The 13,111-nt window shown below is 33.0% G+C and overlaps 1 protein-coding gene across 1 annotated transcript; it reads left to right on the plus strand.

Moving 5' to 3' along the window:
- The first annotated feature begins 4,213 nt into the window (after positions 1 to 4,213).
- LOC105767030 (uncharacterized) lies at positions 4,214 to 5,383 on the plus strand. Its single transcript, XM_012586561.1, has 2 exons — positions 4,214 to 4,495; positions 5,147 to 5,383. The coding sequence occupies exons 1-2, from the start codon at positions 4,214 to 4,216 to the stop codon at positions 5,381 to 5,383; spliced, it is 519 nt and encodes a 172-aa protein (XP_012442015.1).
- The last annotated feature ends 7,728 nt before the right edge of the window (positions 5,384 to 13,111 follow it).

Raw genomic sequence — 13,111 nt, forward strand, 5'->3', positions numbered from 1 at the left:
GCATGTTTCCAAAGATTTTCTTTAAGGGCATTTTGGTCATTTAGTTATTAAAACGAATTAAAAACAAAATTAAAAGCCAATTTTTGTCCATCTTCAAGCTAAGGCCGAATATGAAGTTTGAAATTTGAAAAATACCCATAGGTGAAATGTGTTTATTTTGATGTTTTATGGTAGAATATGAAGTTTGAAATTATGTTAAAGAACTTTTACTAGTCGACTTTAAGTGAAACCGAGTAAAACAACATAATCGGTAAAAATACCTAATATTCATAAGTAAGTGTTAGAGTGAGAATTTGATGTTACCATAGAAGGGAAAATGTTCAGCATTTCATAAAACATAAGAATAAGGGATGAAGTTTAATTTCCGAGATTTGGGACAAAAGTGGAAATATGCAAAAGTTTAGGGGTAAAATTATAATTTTTCCAAAAAATTAGTCGATGGCTGTTTTGGATAAATGTGAATATTAAACAAGCTAAATTTGATATTATAGATCAAGAAGAACATAGAATTAATCTCAACCGGGGAAAGGAAAAGATTTTGGATTAAATTGCAAAATCACTACATTTTGCACCAAGGTAAGTTGTATGTAAAAAATACATCGCTTATAATTGTTTTTAATATTTTGTTATAATATATGAGAAATGGTTGAATATGAAACAGTTATTTAACAATTAGAAATTTAGTATTGATAGTTGAATTGAACAAAATTAGCTTGAATTGTGGATATATGATTGTCGAGTAAAAATTGAAATAGTTTGAATCGAATTATTAAATTTGTTATGGTATTGGACTGAAATATTGGAAATTGTGATTTGATTTCTGATAAATTGTAAAACATTGAAAAGTGAGAATCCCTGTTGGACCGTCGGAATAGGAACGGCTTGAATAAAGTACCTATGAACAGGTGTGTAGTACTAAGTGCAAGCTACTACGTCTATTGATAGATAATGGTCACATGTGTAGTACTATGTGCAGGCTACTATGTGTACCGGATGGCCTTGGTCACTTGTGTAGTACTATGTGCAAGCTACTACGTGAACCAGAAAGCTTGATCACGTGTGTAGTACTATGTGTAGGCTACTACGTGTATCGGATGACAATGATCACATGGGTGGTACTATGTGCAAACCACCGAATATTCGTTATTATTTCGACATGTTCAACGGGATATGAGTAATTGCAAACAAATATGAATATGTGATTGAAATGTGATAAATTGCAAAGGAGTAACTGGAGTGATAAAGTCTCGTACTATGCCTACAAATTAAATTGTTATTGAATATTGAATAAATTGTTATAGTGTTATATGAATAAGTGAAATTGAAACAGAACAGATTTGGGCAGTGACAGTGACATTATTTTGAAAAATCACCAAAAATTATAGGAATTGATTTAGTAGTTAAATGAGATATGAAATTAAATCTTAATGATTCTATTCTCATATAAAAGAGAAAGAATAGACAAAAGAGTTATATATTCTGAGATATTGGAATTTTAGTGAGACAGGGTCAGAATGATTTCGAAATCCCCTGTTTTGACTTTGGAAAATCACTAAAATTTTTAAAAATAATTGTTGTTTCTAATTTACATTATTAAATTTCCCAATGAGTCTATTTTCAAGGAAACAAACGGTAACATCATTTGAATTCTGTACAAAGAGATAATTAATTTTTAGTGAAAAGGGGCAGAGCTATTGAGCAGTGAAATAGGGGAAAATTTAAAGAATAAACTGTATTAATTGGATAAACCAAAAATTCTGAAAATTTTATGGTAAGAATAAGTATGAGTCTAGTTTCAGGAAAAATTTACGGATCTTAATTTGAAGTTCCGTAGCTCCAGATAAAAATAATTTAGTGACTATGACGCGAATAAACAGCTTGCTGGAACTTGAATAAAGAATGAATTTATGTGTGATTATGATTATATTATCTACGGAAATATGCTAGAAACTTGTTTATTAATTACATGGTTACTTACTAAGCTATATGCTTATCCCTTTCTCTTTTCCCTTATTTTATAGTGGTACCAAGCCAGCTCGGAAATCAGAGGTTGTCAGAGATCCAGTCACACTATCAACTTCCTTTTGGGTATTTTAGTCAAAAATATAATTTTGGAATTATGGCATGTATAGGGGACTTGGTCATTTTGTTATGTGTCATAAAGTGTTCTGTATATACTATATAATAGTTTATTTTGTATAAGTAATTGATATGGACTAATATGGATTAAATTCCACGTGTATGAAATTTCAATGTTGTGTTGATAAATTTTAATGGAAGTATGTAAATGTTTAAATGTAAAAAGGGAATTTAAAATAAAATATGAAAAAATTAATTTTGTTAAAGTTCTATAATGCCTCGTACACGGTCCAGGCGTCTGACACGGGTCAGGGGGTGTTACATTTTAGTGGTATCAGAGCTATGGTTTAGTCGATTCTGGGACCAATGTAAAGTGTGAAAGTTTATCTATACATGCCATAAGTATACTGAGATAGTGTGATGACTCTTGACAATTTAAATTATTTTTTATAGTAAATGGATCCCGATCGAGCTGTAGTTGACGATGTAGAGAGAAATACACTGGCTCCCACGCAAGGGACCGTGCCTGAGGATAGTAGACCTGAAACACAAAGCCAGGGAGATGGGGCTCAAGAAGCCTTTCTCCATATGATGAACAATTAGTATACAGAATTTGTTCATTCAAATTCGAATGTTCAACCTCCTCCACCCCCTCCTATTCCCCAACCGGCACCCGTAGCTCCACAAGGTGTTGATTTGGTAAGATTGAGTAAGCATCCAGTTGATAAAATCCAAAAGCAAGGGGTGGAAGAATTCAGAGCTAATATAGATGATGATCTTGAGAAAACAGAGTTTTGGCTTGAAAATTCTATTCGGGTATTTGATGAGCTATCTTGTACTCATGAATGATGCTTGAAATGTGCTATATCTTTACTGAAGGATTCAGCATACCGATGGTGGAAGACACTGGTATCTGTGGTTCCAAAAGAAAGGGTTATATGTGATTTCTTCTAGGAGGAATTCAGAAAGAAGTACATAAGCCAACAGTTCATTGATCAAAAATGTAAAGAGTTCCTCAAGTTAAAGCAGGGCCGAATATCTGTGGCAGCATATGAAAGAGAGTTCATGAGACTTAACAAATATGCTCAGGAATGTGTGTCCATAGATGTGTAAGAGATTCGAAGATGGATTAATGAAGATATCAGACTATTAGTTGGGATTTTGGAACTGAAAGAATTTGTGGTACTGGTTGGTCGAGCTTGCAAAGCTGAAGAACTGAATAAAGAAAAGTGAAAAGCTGTGATTGAGGCACGGGATGCAAGAAAGAGGCCAATGAGTAAATCATTCCAAACTCAGTCAAAGAAGTCGAAAGAGATGAATCCTCGATTGACTACTTCAGCTGGGTATTCACGCCGAGACCGGGGGAGATCATATTTGGGTTCTGGAGCTCAAGCTACTTCAATGGCAAGTGTGGGTAGTGTGAAGTCTAATAAACCCGAGTGTCAGCATTGTGGTAGGCGACATCCTGGTGAGTGCTGGTTAATTAGCCGAACTTGTTTTAAGTGTGGTTCTCAAGAACACTATGTTAGAAATTGTCCCGAGAAGATTGAAGAAGAAAAATTTCAGAATGTTAGATCGAGTGATACTGTCAGCAGAGGTAGAAAACACCGAGAAATACCGAAAGCAGAGCTAGCAGTAAAAGTGTATTGAAAGATACAACTATGAGACCAGAAACTAAAACACCCGCTGAGCTTATGCCATCCGTGCTCGAGAGGATGCGTTAGTCCCTGATGTGATTACTGGTACATTTTCTCTCTATGATATTGATGTTATTGCATTAATTGATCCCGGGTCTACTCATTCCTATGTTTGTGTGAATTTAGTATCTAATAAGAGTTTTCCTGTTGAATTTATTGAGTTTGAGATTAAAGTGTCAAATCCTTTAGGCAAATATGTGTTAGTTGATAAGGTTTGCAAGAATTGCCCTTTGGTGATTCAAGGTCATTGTTTTCCGGCTAATATGATATTGTTACCATTTGATGAGTTTGATGTTATTTTGGGGATGGATTGGTTGACATTGCATGATGCCAAGGTGAATTGTAGATAGAAAATTCTTGAGTTGAAATGTGAAAGTGGTGAAATTCTTAGGGTTGAAATAGATGAATCAAATAAATTGCCTATGATGATTTCGCACATGTCTACTCAGAAATACATGAGAAAAGGGTGTGAAGCTTATCTTGTTTATGTGTTAAATACTGAGATGACTGAGTCGAAGCTTGAATCAGTACCGGTAGTCTGTGAATTTCCAGACGTATTTCTAGAGGAATTGCCTGGGTTACCTCCGATTAAAGAAGTTGAGTTTGCTATTGATTTATTACCTGGGACTGCACCAATTTCCATTGCTCCATATAGAATAGCTCCAACTGAATTGAAAGAATTAAAAGCTCAGTTGCAAGAGTTGACAGATAAAGGATTTGTAAGACCGATTTTTTCTCTTTGGGGTGCTCTTGTATTATTTGTGAAAAAGAAATATGGCTCTATGAGACTTTGTATTGATTATCGGTAGCTCAACAGAGTGACTATAAAGAACAAGTATCCATTGCCGAGAATTGATGATTTGTTCGACCAGTTAAAAGGGGCAATAGTGTTTTCAAAGATCGATTTGAGATCCTGTTACTATCAACTGAGAGTTAAAGAGTCAGATGTGCCAAAAACCGCTTTCAGAACGAGGTATGGCCACTATGAATTCCTTGTGATGCCTTTCGGTTTAACTAATGCTCTAGCTATTTTTATGGACTTGATGAACTGGATTTTCCGACCATATTTGGATAAATTTGTGGTGGTGTTCATAGATGATATTTTGATTTATTCTCGGAATGAATTCGAGCATGCCGAACATTTGAGAATTGTGTTGCAGATTTTGAGAGAGAAGAAATTGTTTGCTAAATTTAGTAAAAGTGAGTTTTGGCTCTGTGAGGTCGAATTCTTGGGACACATAGTTTCTAGTGATGGTATTCGGGTTGATCCAAGCAAAATTTCGACAATTGTTGATTGGAAACCGCCAAAAAATGTATCTGAGGTTAGAAGCTTTTTGGGCTTAGCCAGGTATTATAGATGTTTTGTCAAGGGATTTTTGATGATTGCTTCTCCTATGACTAAGCTACTGCAAAAGAATGTTAAGTTTGAGTGGACTGATAAATGTCAGCAGAGTTTTGAGAAATTCAAAACATTATTGACAGAGGCGCCGGTTTTGGTGCAACCTGAGACGGGGAAAGAGTTAGTGATTTATAGTGATTCGTCACTAAACGGTCTTGGTTTTGTGTTGATGCAAGAGGGCAAAGTAGTAGCTTATGCTTCGAGATAGTTGAAACCACACGAGAAGAATTATCCAATGCATGATTTAGAATTAGCTGCTATCGTCTTTGCATTGAAAATTTGGTGTCATTACTTGTATGGCGAAAAATGTCGAACCTTTACCGATCATAAAAGTTTGAAGTATTTGATGAATCAAAAGGATTTGAATTTGCGACAACGAAGATGGCTCAAATTAATAAAAGATTATGAGCTAGTGATTGATTGCAACCCTGGAAAAGCAAATGTAGTCGCAGATGCCTTGAGTAGAAAATCCTTATTTGCTTTGAGAACTATGAGTACGAGATTAACCTTGTCTGATGATAGTTTGATTTTGGCTGAATTGAGGGCTAGACCATTATTCCTTCAGCAAATTCGTGAAGCCCAAAAGAATGACAGAGAATTGCAAGTCAAAAGAGCTCAGTGTGAATCAGGTGGTGATACAAATTTTCAAATTGGATCAGATGGTTACCTGATGTTCCGTGATAGGATATGTGTACCGAGAGATGATGAGTTGATTCGAACAATTTTACATGAGGCACACAGTGGTGGTTTATCAATTCATCTAAGTAGTACGAAAATGTATAATGATTTAAAGAAATTTTATTGGTGGTCGGGTATGAAAAGAGATATTTCTGAATTTGTAACAAAGTGCTTGATTTGCCAACAAGTGAAAGCTGAGCATCAAGTACCTTCAAGTTTATTTCAGCCAGTGATGATTCTTGAGTGGAAATGGGACAGAATTACGATGGATTATGTAACAGGTTTGCCTTTGACTCCTAAAAAGAAAGATGTTGTTTGGGTTGTTGTTGATAGATTGACGAAATCGACCCGCTTTATACCGGTACGTATTGATTACTCACTTGATAAATTGGCTGAGTTGTATATTGCTGAAATTGTGAGATTGCACAGAGTGCCTATATCCATCATTTCAGATAGAGATTCGAGGTTTACTTCGATGTTTTTGAAAAAGTTGCAAGAAGCCTTAGGTACGAGATTGAATTTTAGTACATCATTTCATCCACAAACCGACGGTCAATTCGAAAGGGTAATTCAGATTCTTGAAGATATGCTCCGATGTTGTGTTTTAGAATTCGAAGGTAGCTGAGAAAAATACTTATCTTTGGTTGAATTTTCTTATAACAACAGTTATCAGTCAAGTATATAGATGGCACCGTATGAAGCCTTGTATGGTCGCAGGTGTAGAATCCCTTTGTATTGGACCGAGCTTAGTGAGAAACGGATTCACGGGGTCGATTTGGTGAGAGAAATTGAAGAAAAAGTGAAAATAATCCGTAATTGTTTGAAAACTGCTTCAGATCGATAGAAATCATATGCGGATTTAAAAAGGAAAGAGATTGAGTTTCAAGTTGGCGATAAAGTGTTTTTGAAAGTGTCTCCTTGGAAGAAGATTCTGAGATTTGGTCGGAAGGGTAAATTGAGTCTACATTTCATTAGGTCGTATGAGGTCATTGAAAGGACTGGACCCGTGGCTTATCGGTTATCACTGCCAGTAGAGTTGGAAAGGATACATAATGTATTTCATGTGTCGATGTTGCGACGCTATCGTTTAGATCCTTCACATGTAATTTCTCCAACAGAGATTGAAATTCGACCGGATATGACCTATGAGGAGGAACCGATAAAGATTCTAGCTTGGGAAGTCAAATAGTTAAGCAATAAAAGTATAGCCTTAGTAAAAGTGTTGTGGCAAAGACATTGAATGGAAGAGGCTACGTGGGAACCGGAAGAAGCTATAAGAAAATAATACCCAAACCTCTTTTTTGGTAAGATTTTCGAGGATGAAAATCCCTAAAGGGGGAGAGAGTTATAACAGCCCGATTTAGGGCCTAGTTGGAACAGTGGTTTTGGGACCACAAATCTGACGAGGAAAAATTTTATTATCATTATATTTTTGTGGTCTACAATTTCACGGAAAGATTTCGATAAAATTTCGTTCGAAAATTTTGACGTTTGGGCACTCAATTTAGTCAAAAGAACTAAATTGTAAAAAGTGCAAAAGTTGAGTTCTATATGTTACCAATTGTTATGAAATTTTAAATTGGAGGTCCTTATATGGTAATTAGACCATTGGTTAAGCTGGTAGACAAAAATGGACATGGTTAGGCATGTTTCCAAAGATTTTCATTAAGGGCATTTTGGTTATTTAGTTATTAAAATGAATTAAAAACAAAATTAAAAACCAATTTTTGTCCATCTTCAAGCTAAGGCCGAATTTTACAAGGGGGGAGCCATAGTTAGGGTTTTCAAGCTTCCAAGCCTCATAGTAAGTGCATCCAAGCCCTGTTTTTAATGTTTTTTTTATGTTTTTGGAGTCCTCGTAGCTCTGTTTAGCTTATTCTAACATTAATTCATGTTAGTGTTCATATTTGGAAAAATACCCATAGGTGAAATGTGTTTATTTTGATGTTTTATGGTAGAATATGAAGTTTGAAATTATGTTAAACAACTTTTGCTAGTCAATTTTAAGTGAAACCGAGTAAAATAACATAATCGGTAAAAATACCTAATGTTCATAAGTAAGTGTTAGAGTGGGAATTTGATGTTACCATAGAAGGGAAAAATGTTCAGCATGTCATAAAACATAAGAATAAGGGATGAAGTTTAATTTCCGAGCTTTGGACAAAAGTAGAAATATGCAAAAGTTGAGGGGTAAAATTGTAATTTTTCCCAAAATTGAGTCGAGGGCTGTTTTGGATAAATGTGAATATTAAACAAGCTAAATTTGGCATTATAAATCAAGAAGAACTTGGAATCAATCTCAACAGGGAAAATGAAAAGATTTTGGATTAAATTGCAAAATCACTACATTTTGCACAGAGGTAAGTTGTATGTAAATAATACATCGTTTATAATTATTTTAATATTTTGTTATAATATATGAGAAATGGTTGAATATGAAATAGTTATTTAAAAATTAGAAATTTAGTATTGATAGTTGAATTGAACAAAATTAGGTTGAATTGTGGATATATGATTGTCGAGTAAAAATTGAAGTAGTTTGAATTGAATTATTAAATTTGTTATGGTATTGGACTGAAATATTGGAAATTGTGCTTTGATTTCGGATAAATTGTAAAATATTGAAAAGTGAGAATCCCTGTTGGACCGTCGGAATAGGAAAGGCTTGAATAAAGTACCTATGAACAGGAGTGTAGTACTAAGTGCAGGCTACTACGTCTATCGATAGATAATGGTCACATGTGTAGTACTATGTGCAGGCTACTATGTGTATCGGATGCCATTGGTCACTTGTGTAATACTATGTGCAAGCTACTACGTGAACCGGAAAGCTTGATCACGTGTGTAGTACTATGTGTAGGCTACTACGTGTATCGGATGACAATGTTCACATGGGTGGTACTATGTGCAAACCACCGAATATTCGTTATTATTTCGACATGTTCAACAGGATAGGAGTAATTGTAAACAAATATGAATATGTGATTGAAATGTGATAAATTTCAAAGGAGTAACTGGAGTGATAAAGTCTCGTACTGTGCCTACAAATTAAATTGTTATTGAATGTTGAATAAATTATTATAGTGTTATATGAATTAGTGAAATAGAAATAGAACGGACTTGGGCAGTGACAGTGATGTTAGTTTGAAAAATCACCAAAATTATAGGAATTGAGTTAGTGGTTAAATGATATATGAAATTAAATCTTAATGAGTCTATTTTCATATAAAGAGAAAGAATAGACAAAAGAGTTATATATTCTGAGATATTGGAATTTTAGTGAGATAGGGTCAGAATGATTTTGAAATCCCTGTTCTGAATTTGAAAAATCACTAAAAATTGTAAAAAATAATTATGATTTTTAATTTACATGCTTAAATTTTTCAATGAGTCTAGTTTCAAGAGAAACAAACGGGAACATCATTTTAATTTTGTACAAAGAGATAATTAATTTTTAGTGAAGAGGGGAAGAGTTGTCAAGCAGTGAAATTGGGGAAACATTAAAGAATAAACTGTATTAATTGGATAAACCAAAAATTCTGAAAATTTTATGGTAATAAGATATATGAGTCTAGTTTCAGGGAAAATTTACGAATCGTAATTTGGAGTTCCGTGGATCTAGATAAAAATAATTTTGTGACTATGATGCGAATTAATAGCTTGCTGGAACTTGAATAAAGAATGAATTTATGTGTGATTATGATTATATTATCTATGAAAATATGCTAGAAACTTGTTTATTAATTACATGCTTACTTACTAAGCTATATGCTTATCCCTTTCTCTTTTCCCTTGTTTTATAGTGTTACCAAGCCAACTCGGAAATCGGAGGTTGTCAGAGATCTAGTCACACTATCAACTTCCTTTTGGGCATTTTAGTCAAAAATATTATTTTGGAATTATGGCATGTAACACCCCTAACCCTTATCAATTGTCAGAATAGGGTTATAGAGCATTACCGGAGTTTACAAATTAATTTACAAACATTTCATTTCATCAAGCATTCATGTTTATAACCAATCAAAATCAAAACATTAATGAGCTAACGTTGGCCAATTTAACTTATACATGCCATTATAACCAGAATCAAATCATCCAAAATTACTGATAGAACCAATGGGTAGTGTGATATATCTCTGATAAGCTTCCAACCCAATTGAGCTTCCGATAATCATTTCAATGCATCTAATAATTATACATATTACCAATAATAATTCAATTCCAATAATAAAACACATATTTATATAAGATTCATCACCAAATAACATTCACTTTAATTAAAATTATACATAATATAGTTCATACGAACTTACCGTGCTAAAATGCGTAAATACTAAAATTCAGAGACATTTTGGTAATTTTTATTTTCCTCAATTTCCACCCAATCTTGATCTAAATTAATACTTTATTCAATTTATTAATTTAAATAATAAAACAATTCATTTCATGCAATTTGGTCACTTTTTGACATTTTACAATTTTACCCTTAAAATTTTAATTTTATTCAATTTAGTCCCTAAACCTAAAACATGCAAATTAATCATTTTAATGAAAACTCATGCTAGTTGAATAATCATATATTTTCCTCTCCATTTCCACATCCTTAATATATATAACATGCTTATCTATAACATTATCTATAATTTCACTATTTATTTATATGTTCATTCAAAGCTGTCCACTTGAGGCATTGTCACTAAATTATATATATCTTGAGCTACGGAACTCCAAATTAAGATCCGATAAATTTGTATGAAACTATACTCACATATATTCTTACCATAAAATTTTCAGAATTTATGGTTTAGCCAATAAGTTCAGTTTATTCTTTAAATTCATCCATGTTTTGCTGTCTGACAGTTTCGACCCTTCTTCACTAAAAATTAATTATCTCCTCATAAGGGATTCAGATGATGTTACCATTTGTTTATATTGAAAATAGACTCATTAAGGATTTAAAAATATAAGTTTAATCCCCCTAATTATTTTTCTCAAATTTTTTATGATTTTCCAAAGTCAGAACAGGGGAACCCGAATTCATTCTGACATTGTCTCACAAAATTTATTATATCTCATGATTTACAATTCCATTACTTACACCGTTTCTTCTATGAGAAACTAGACTCAATAATATTTAATTTCATATTTTTTCATTCTCTAATTCGATCTCTAAAATTTATGGTGATTTTTCAAAGTTAACCTACTGCTGCTGTCCAAAACTGTTTTAGTGCAAGATGTTGATTACTAAGTTTATAACTCTCTTATTCCCTTTCTCTATAATATTTCTCATCACTTTCACTTATTTCCTTCACTAATATATCAAGAACATAAGATATTATATAAGAAATCTCTACTATAACATCATTTCTATGTTTTTCAATAATATCAAACTTAAAAATATATTGAAATGTTGATGTTCTTACATTGTCCTATTAGTTTCAACCTTTAACTTGATTTTCTCTCTCCTCGAGCTTCTCTTTCTTGAATCTAACTTGATATTCTATCTCCCCATAGTCTCCTTGTTATCTTTCTCTCTTGATGGATATGGAAATTCTTTTGATTTCTAGGTGAAAATGGTGAATTTTTGGTGGAAGGATCAATTTGTAAAGAAAGCAAAACTTTCTTTCTTTTTCTCTTCTTCTCACGTTAGTGCATGGGAAAAAATGGTGGGATGGTGATTCTTCATCTTCCTTCTCTTATATATATACTAAATAAATAATAATAAAATAATAAAATATTATTTAAAAATTAAATTAAAATATTAATAAACTAATATTTATTTAATTAATCTAAAATATCTCCAACATCATCATTGCCTTCTAGATTTCTCTCTCTTCTAATTGACCATTTTCTCTTTATAATCTTAAAATTCTATCCTTGAGTCATCACTTAATTTGGTAAAATTACGATTTAGTCCTTCAAAATTCTTCACCTTTTCAATTTGGTCCTAATTCATCCATTTTCCTTAGTTTCTAGATTATTCCACCCTTAAAATATTTGCACCATTGGTCCTTCAAATTTTTCATATTTATACTTTACCTCCTCAATTTTTGAGTATTTACTCTTAATCAACAAAATTTTTCTCACTTTTGCGATTTAATCTTTTCTTGAATTAATATATCATAATATACTTCCCAATGTTGCCATAACTCAAAATTTCCTTTTGTCACTTTATTTTCTTATTTTACTATATTAAGGAATCCTACTTTCTTCTTGTAGTAATTTTCGTGGTATTACAATAGTAATTTTCGTGGATATTACATGGCATGTATTGAGGACTTAGTCATTTTGTTATGTGTCATAAATTGTTCAGATATACTATATAATAGTTTATTTTGTATAAGTCGTCGATATGGACTAGTATGGATTAAATTCCACGTGTATGAAATTTCAATGTTGTGTTGATAAATTTTAATGTAAGTATGTAAATGTTTAAATGTAAAAAGGGACTTATGAAATTTCAATGTTGTGTTGATAAATTTTAATGCAAGTAAGTAAATGTTTAAATGTAAAAAGGGACTTTAAAATAAAATATGAAAAAATTAATTTTGTTAAAGTTCTGTAATGCCTCGTACACGGTCCAGGCGTCTGACACGGGTAAGGGAGTGTTACACTTATTATTGTAAAAAGATTTTTATAGATTTATTCTATCCTCCCTTGGGTACGATCATCGGAATACTTCCAAGTGTTTCATTGTAAACTATACTATATTACAATTTGACTCATGCACTTGCGAACACTGCTGATTTCATTTATACATATATTTTTTGTTTGATATTTTACTGTAAACGATAACACGTTTATAGGCAGTCACTTGCCCTCAACAAATTTTTCCAAGCTCGTTCCCTTAACCTCCTGACCAACCTCCACGACCACCTTATCTATCTTACCTACAACATTCTCGCCCTCTTGAAATTACGTTTGTACAAGCCCAATTTCGCCCAGGCCCAGGCAAACAAAAACCCACCTAAACACTAATCCAACACCCATGACCCAAACATGGCCCAAACCCAATGAAAACTAGGGTTTCAGAACCCTAGTCTCTGCTACCGCCATAGCGCCGCACCCCCTTCTAACCTCTGCTAGCCGCCGTTCATCACGTCCCATCCGCTCCTGCTCCACCTGCAATGAGAAGCAAACACGCAAGCAGAAACAAAAAATAAATCATGTTTTTCTTCTTTCTTTCGGTTATAAAAGCCCAGAAAAATATTGTTACTAGGGGGAATTTTGCTAAGAAATAAGAACAAATAAGCAATAT

Source organism: Gossypium raimondii, chromosome 5 (genome assembly GCF_025698545.1).
Source record: "Gossypium raimondii isolate GPD5lz chromosome 5, ASM2569854v1, whole genome shotgun sequence".
In the NCBI taxonomy this organism is placed as follows: domain Eukaryota; kingdom Viridiplantae; phylum Streptophyta; class Magnoliopsida; order Malvales; family Malvaceae; genus Gossypium; species Gossypium raimondii.

Coding starts and splice junctions, on each gene's coding strand:
- LOC105767030 (XM_012586561.1), top strand. CDS start 4,214: ATGTCTACTCAGAAATACATGAGAAAAGGGTGTGAAGCTTATCTTGTT. Junction 4,496..5,146: donor AGTTGACAGATAAAGGATTT/GTAAGACCGATT, acceptor TGTTTTGTCAAG/GGATTTTTGATGATTGCTTC.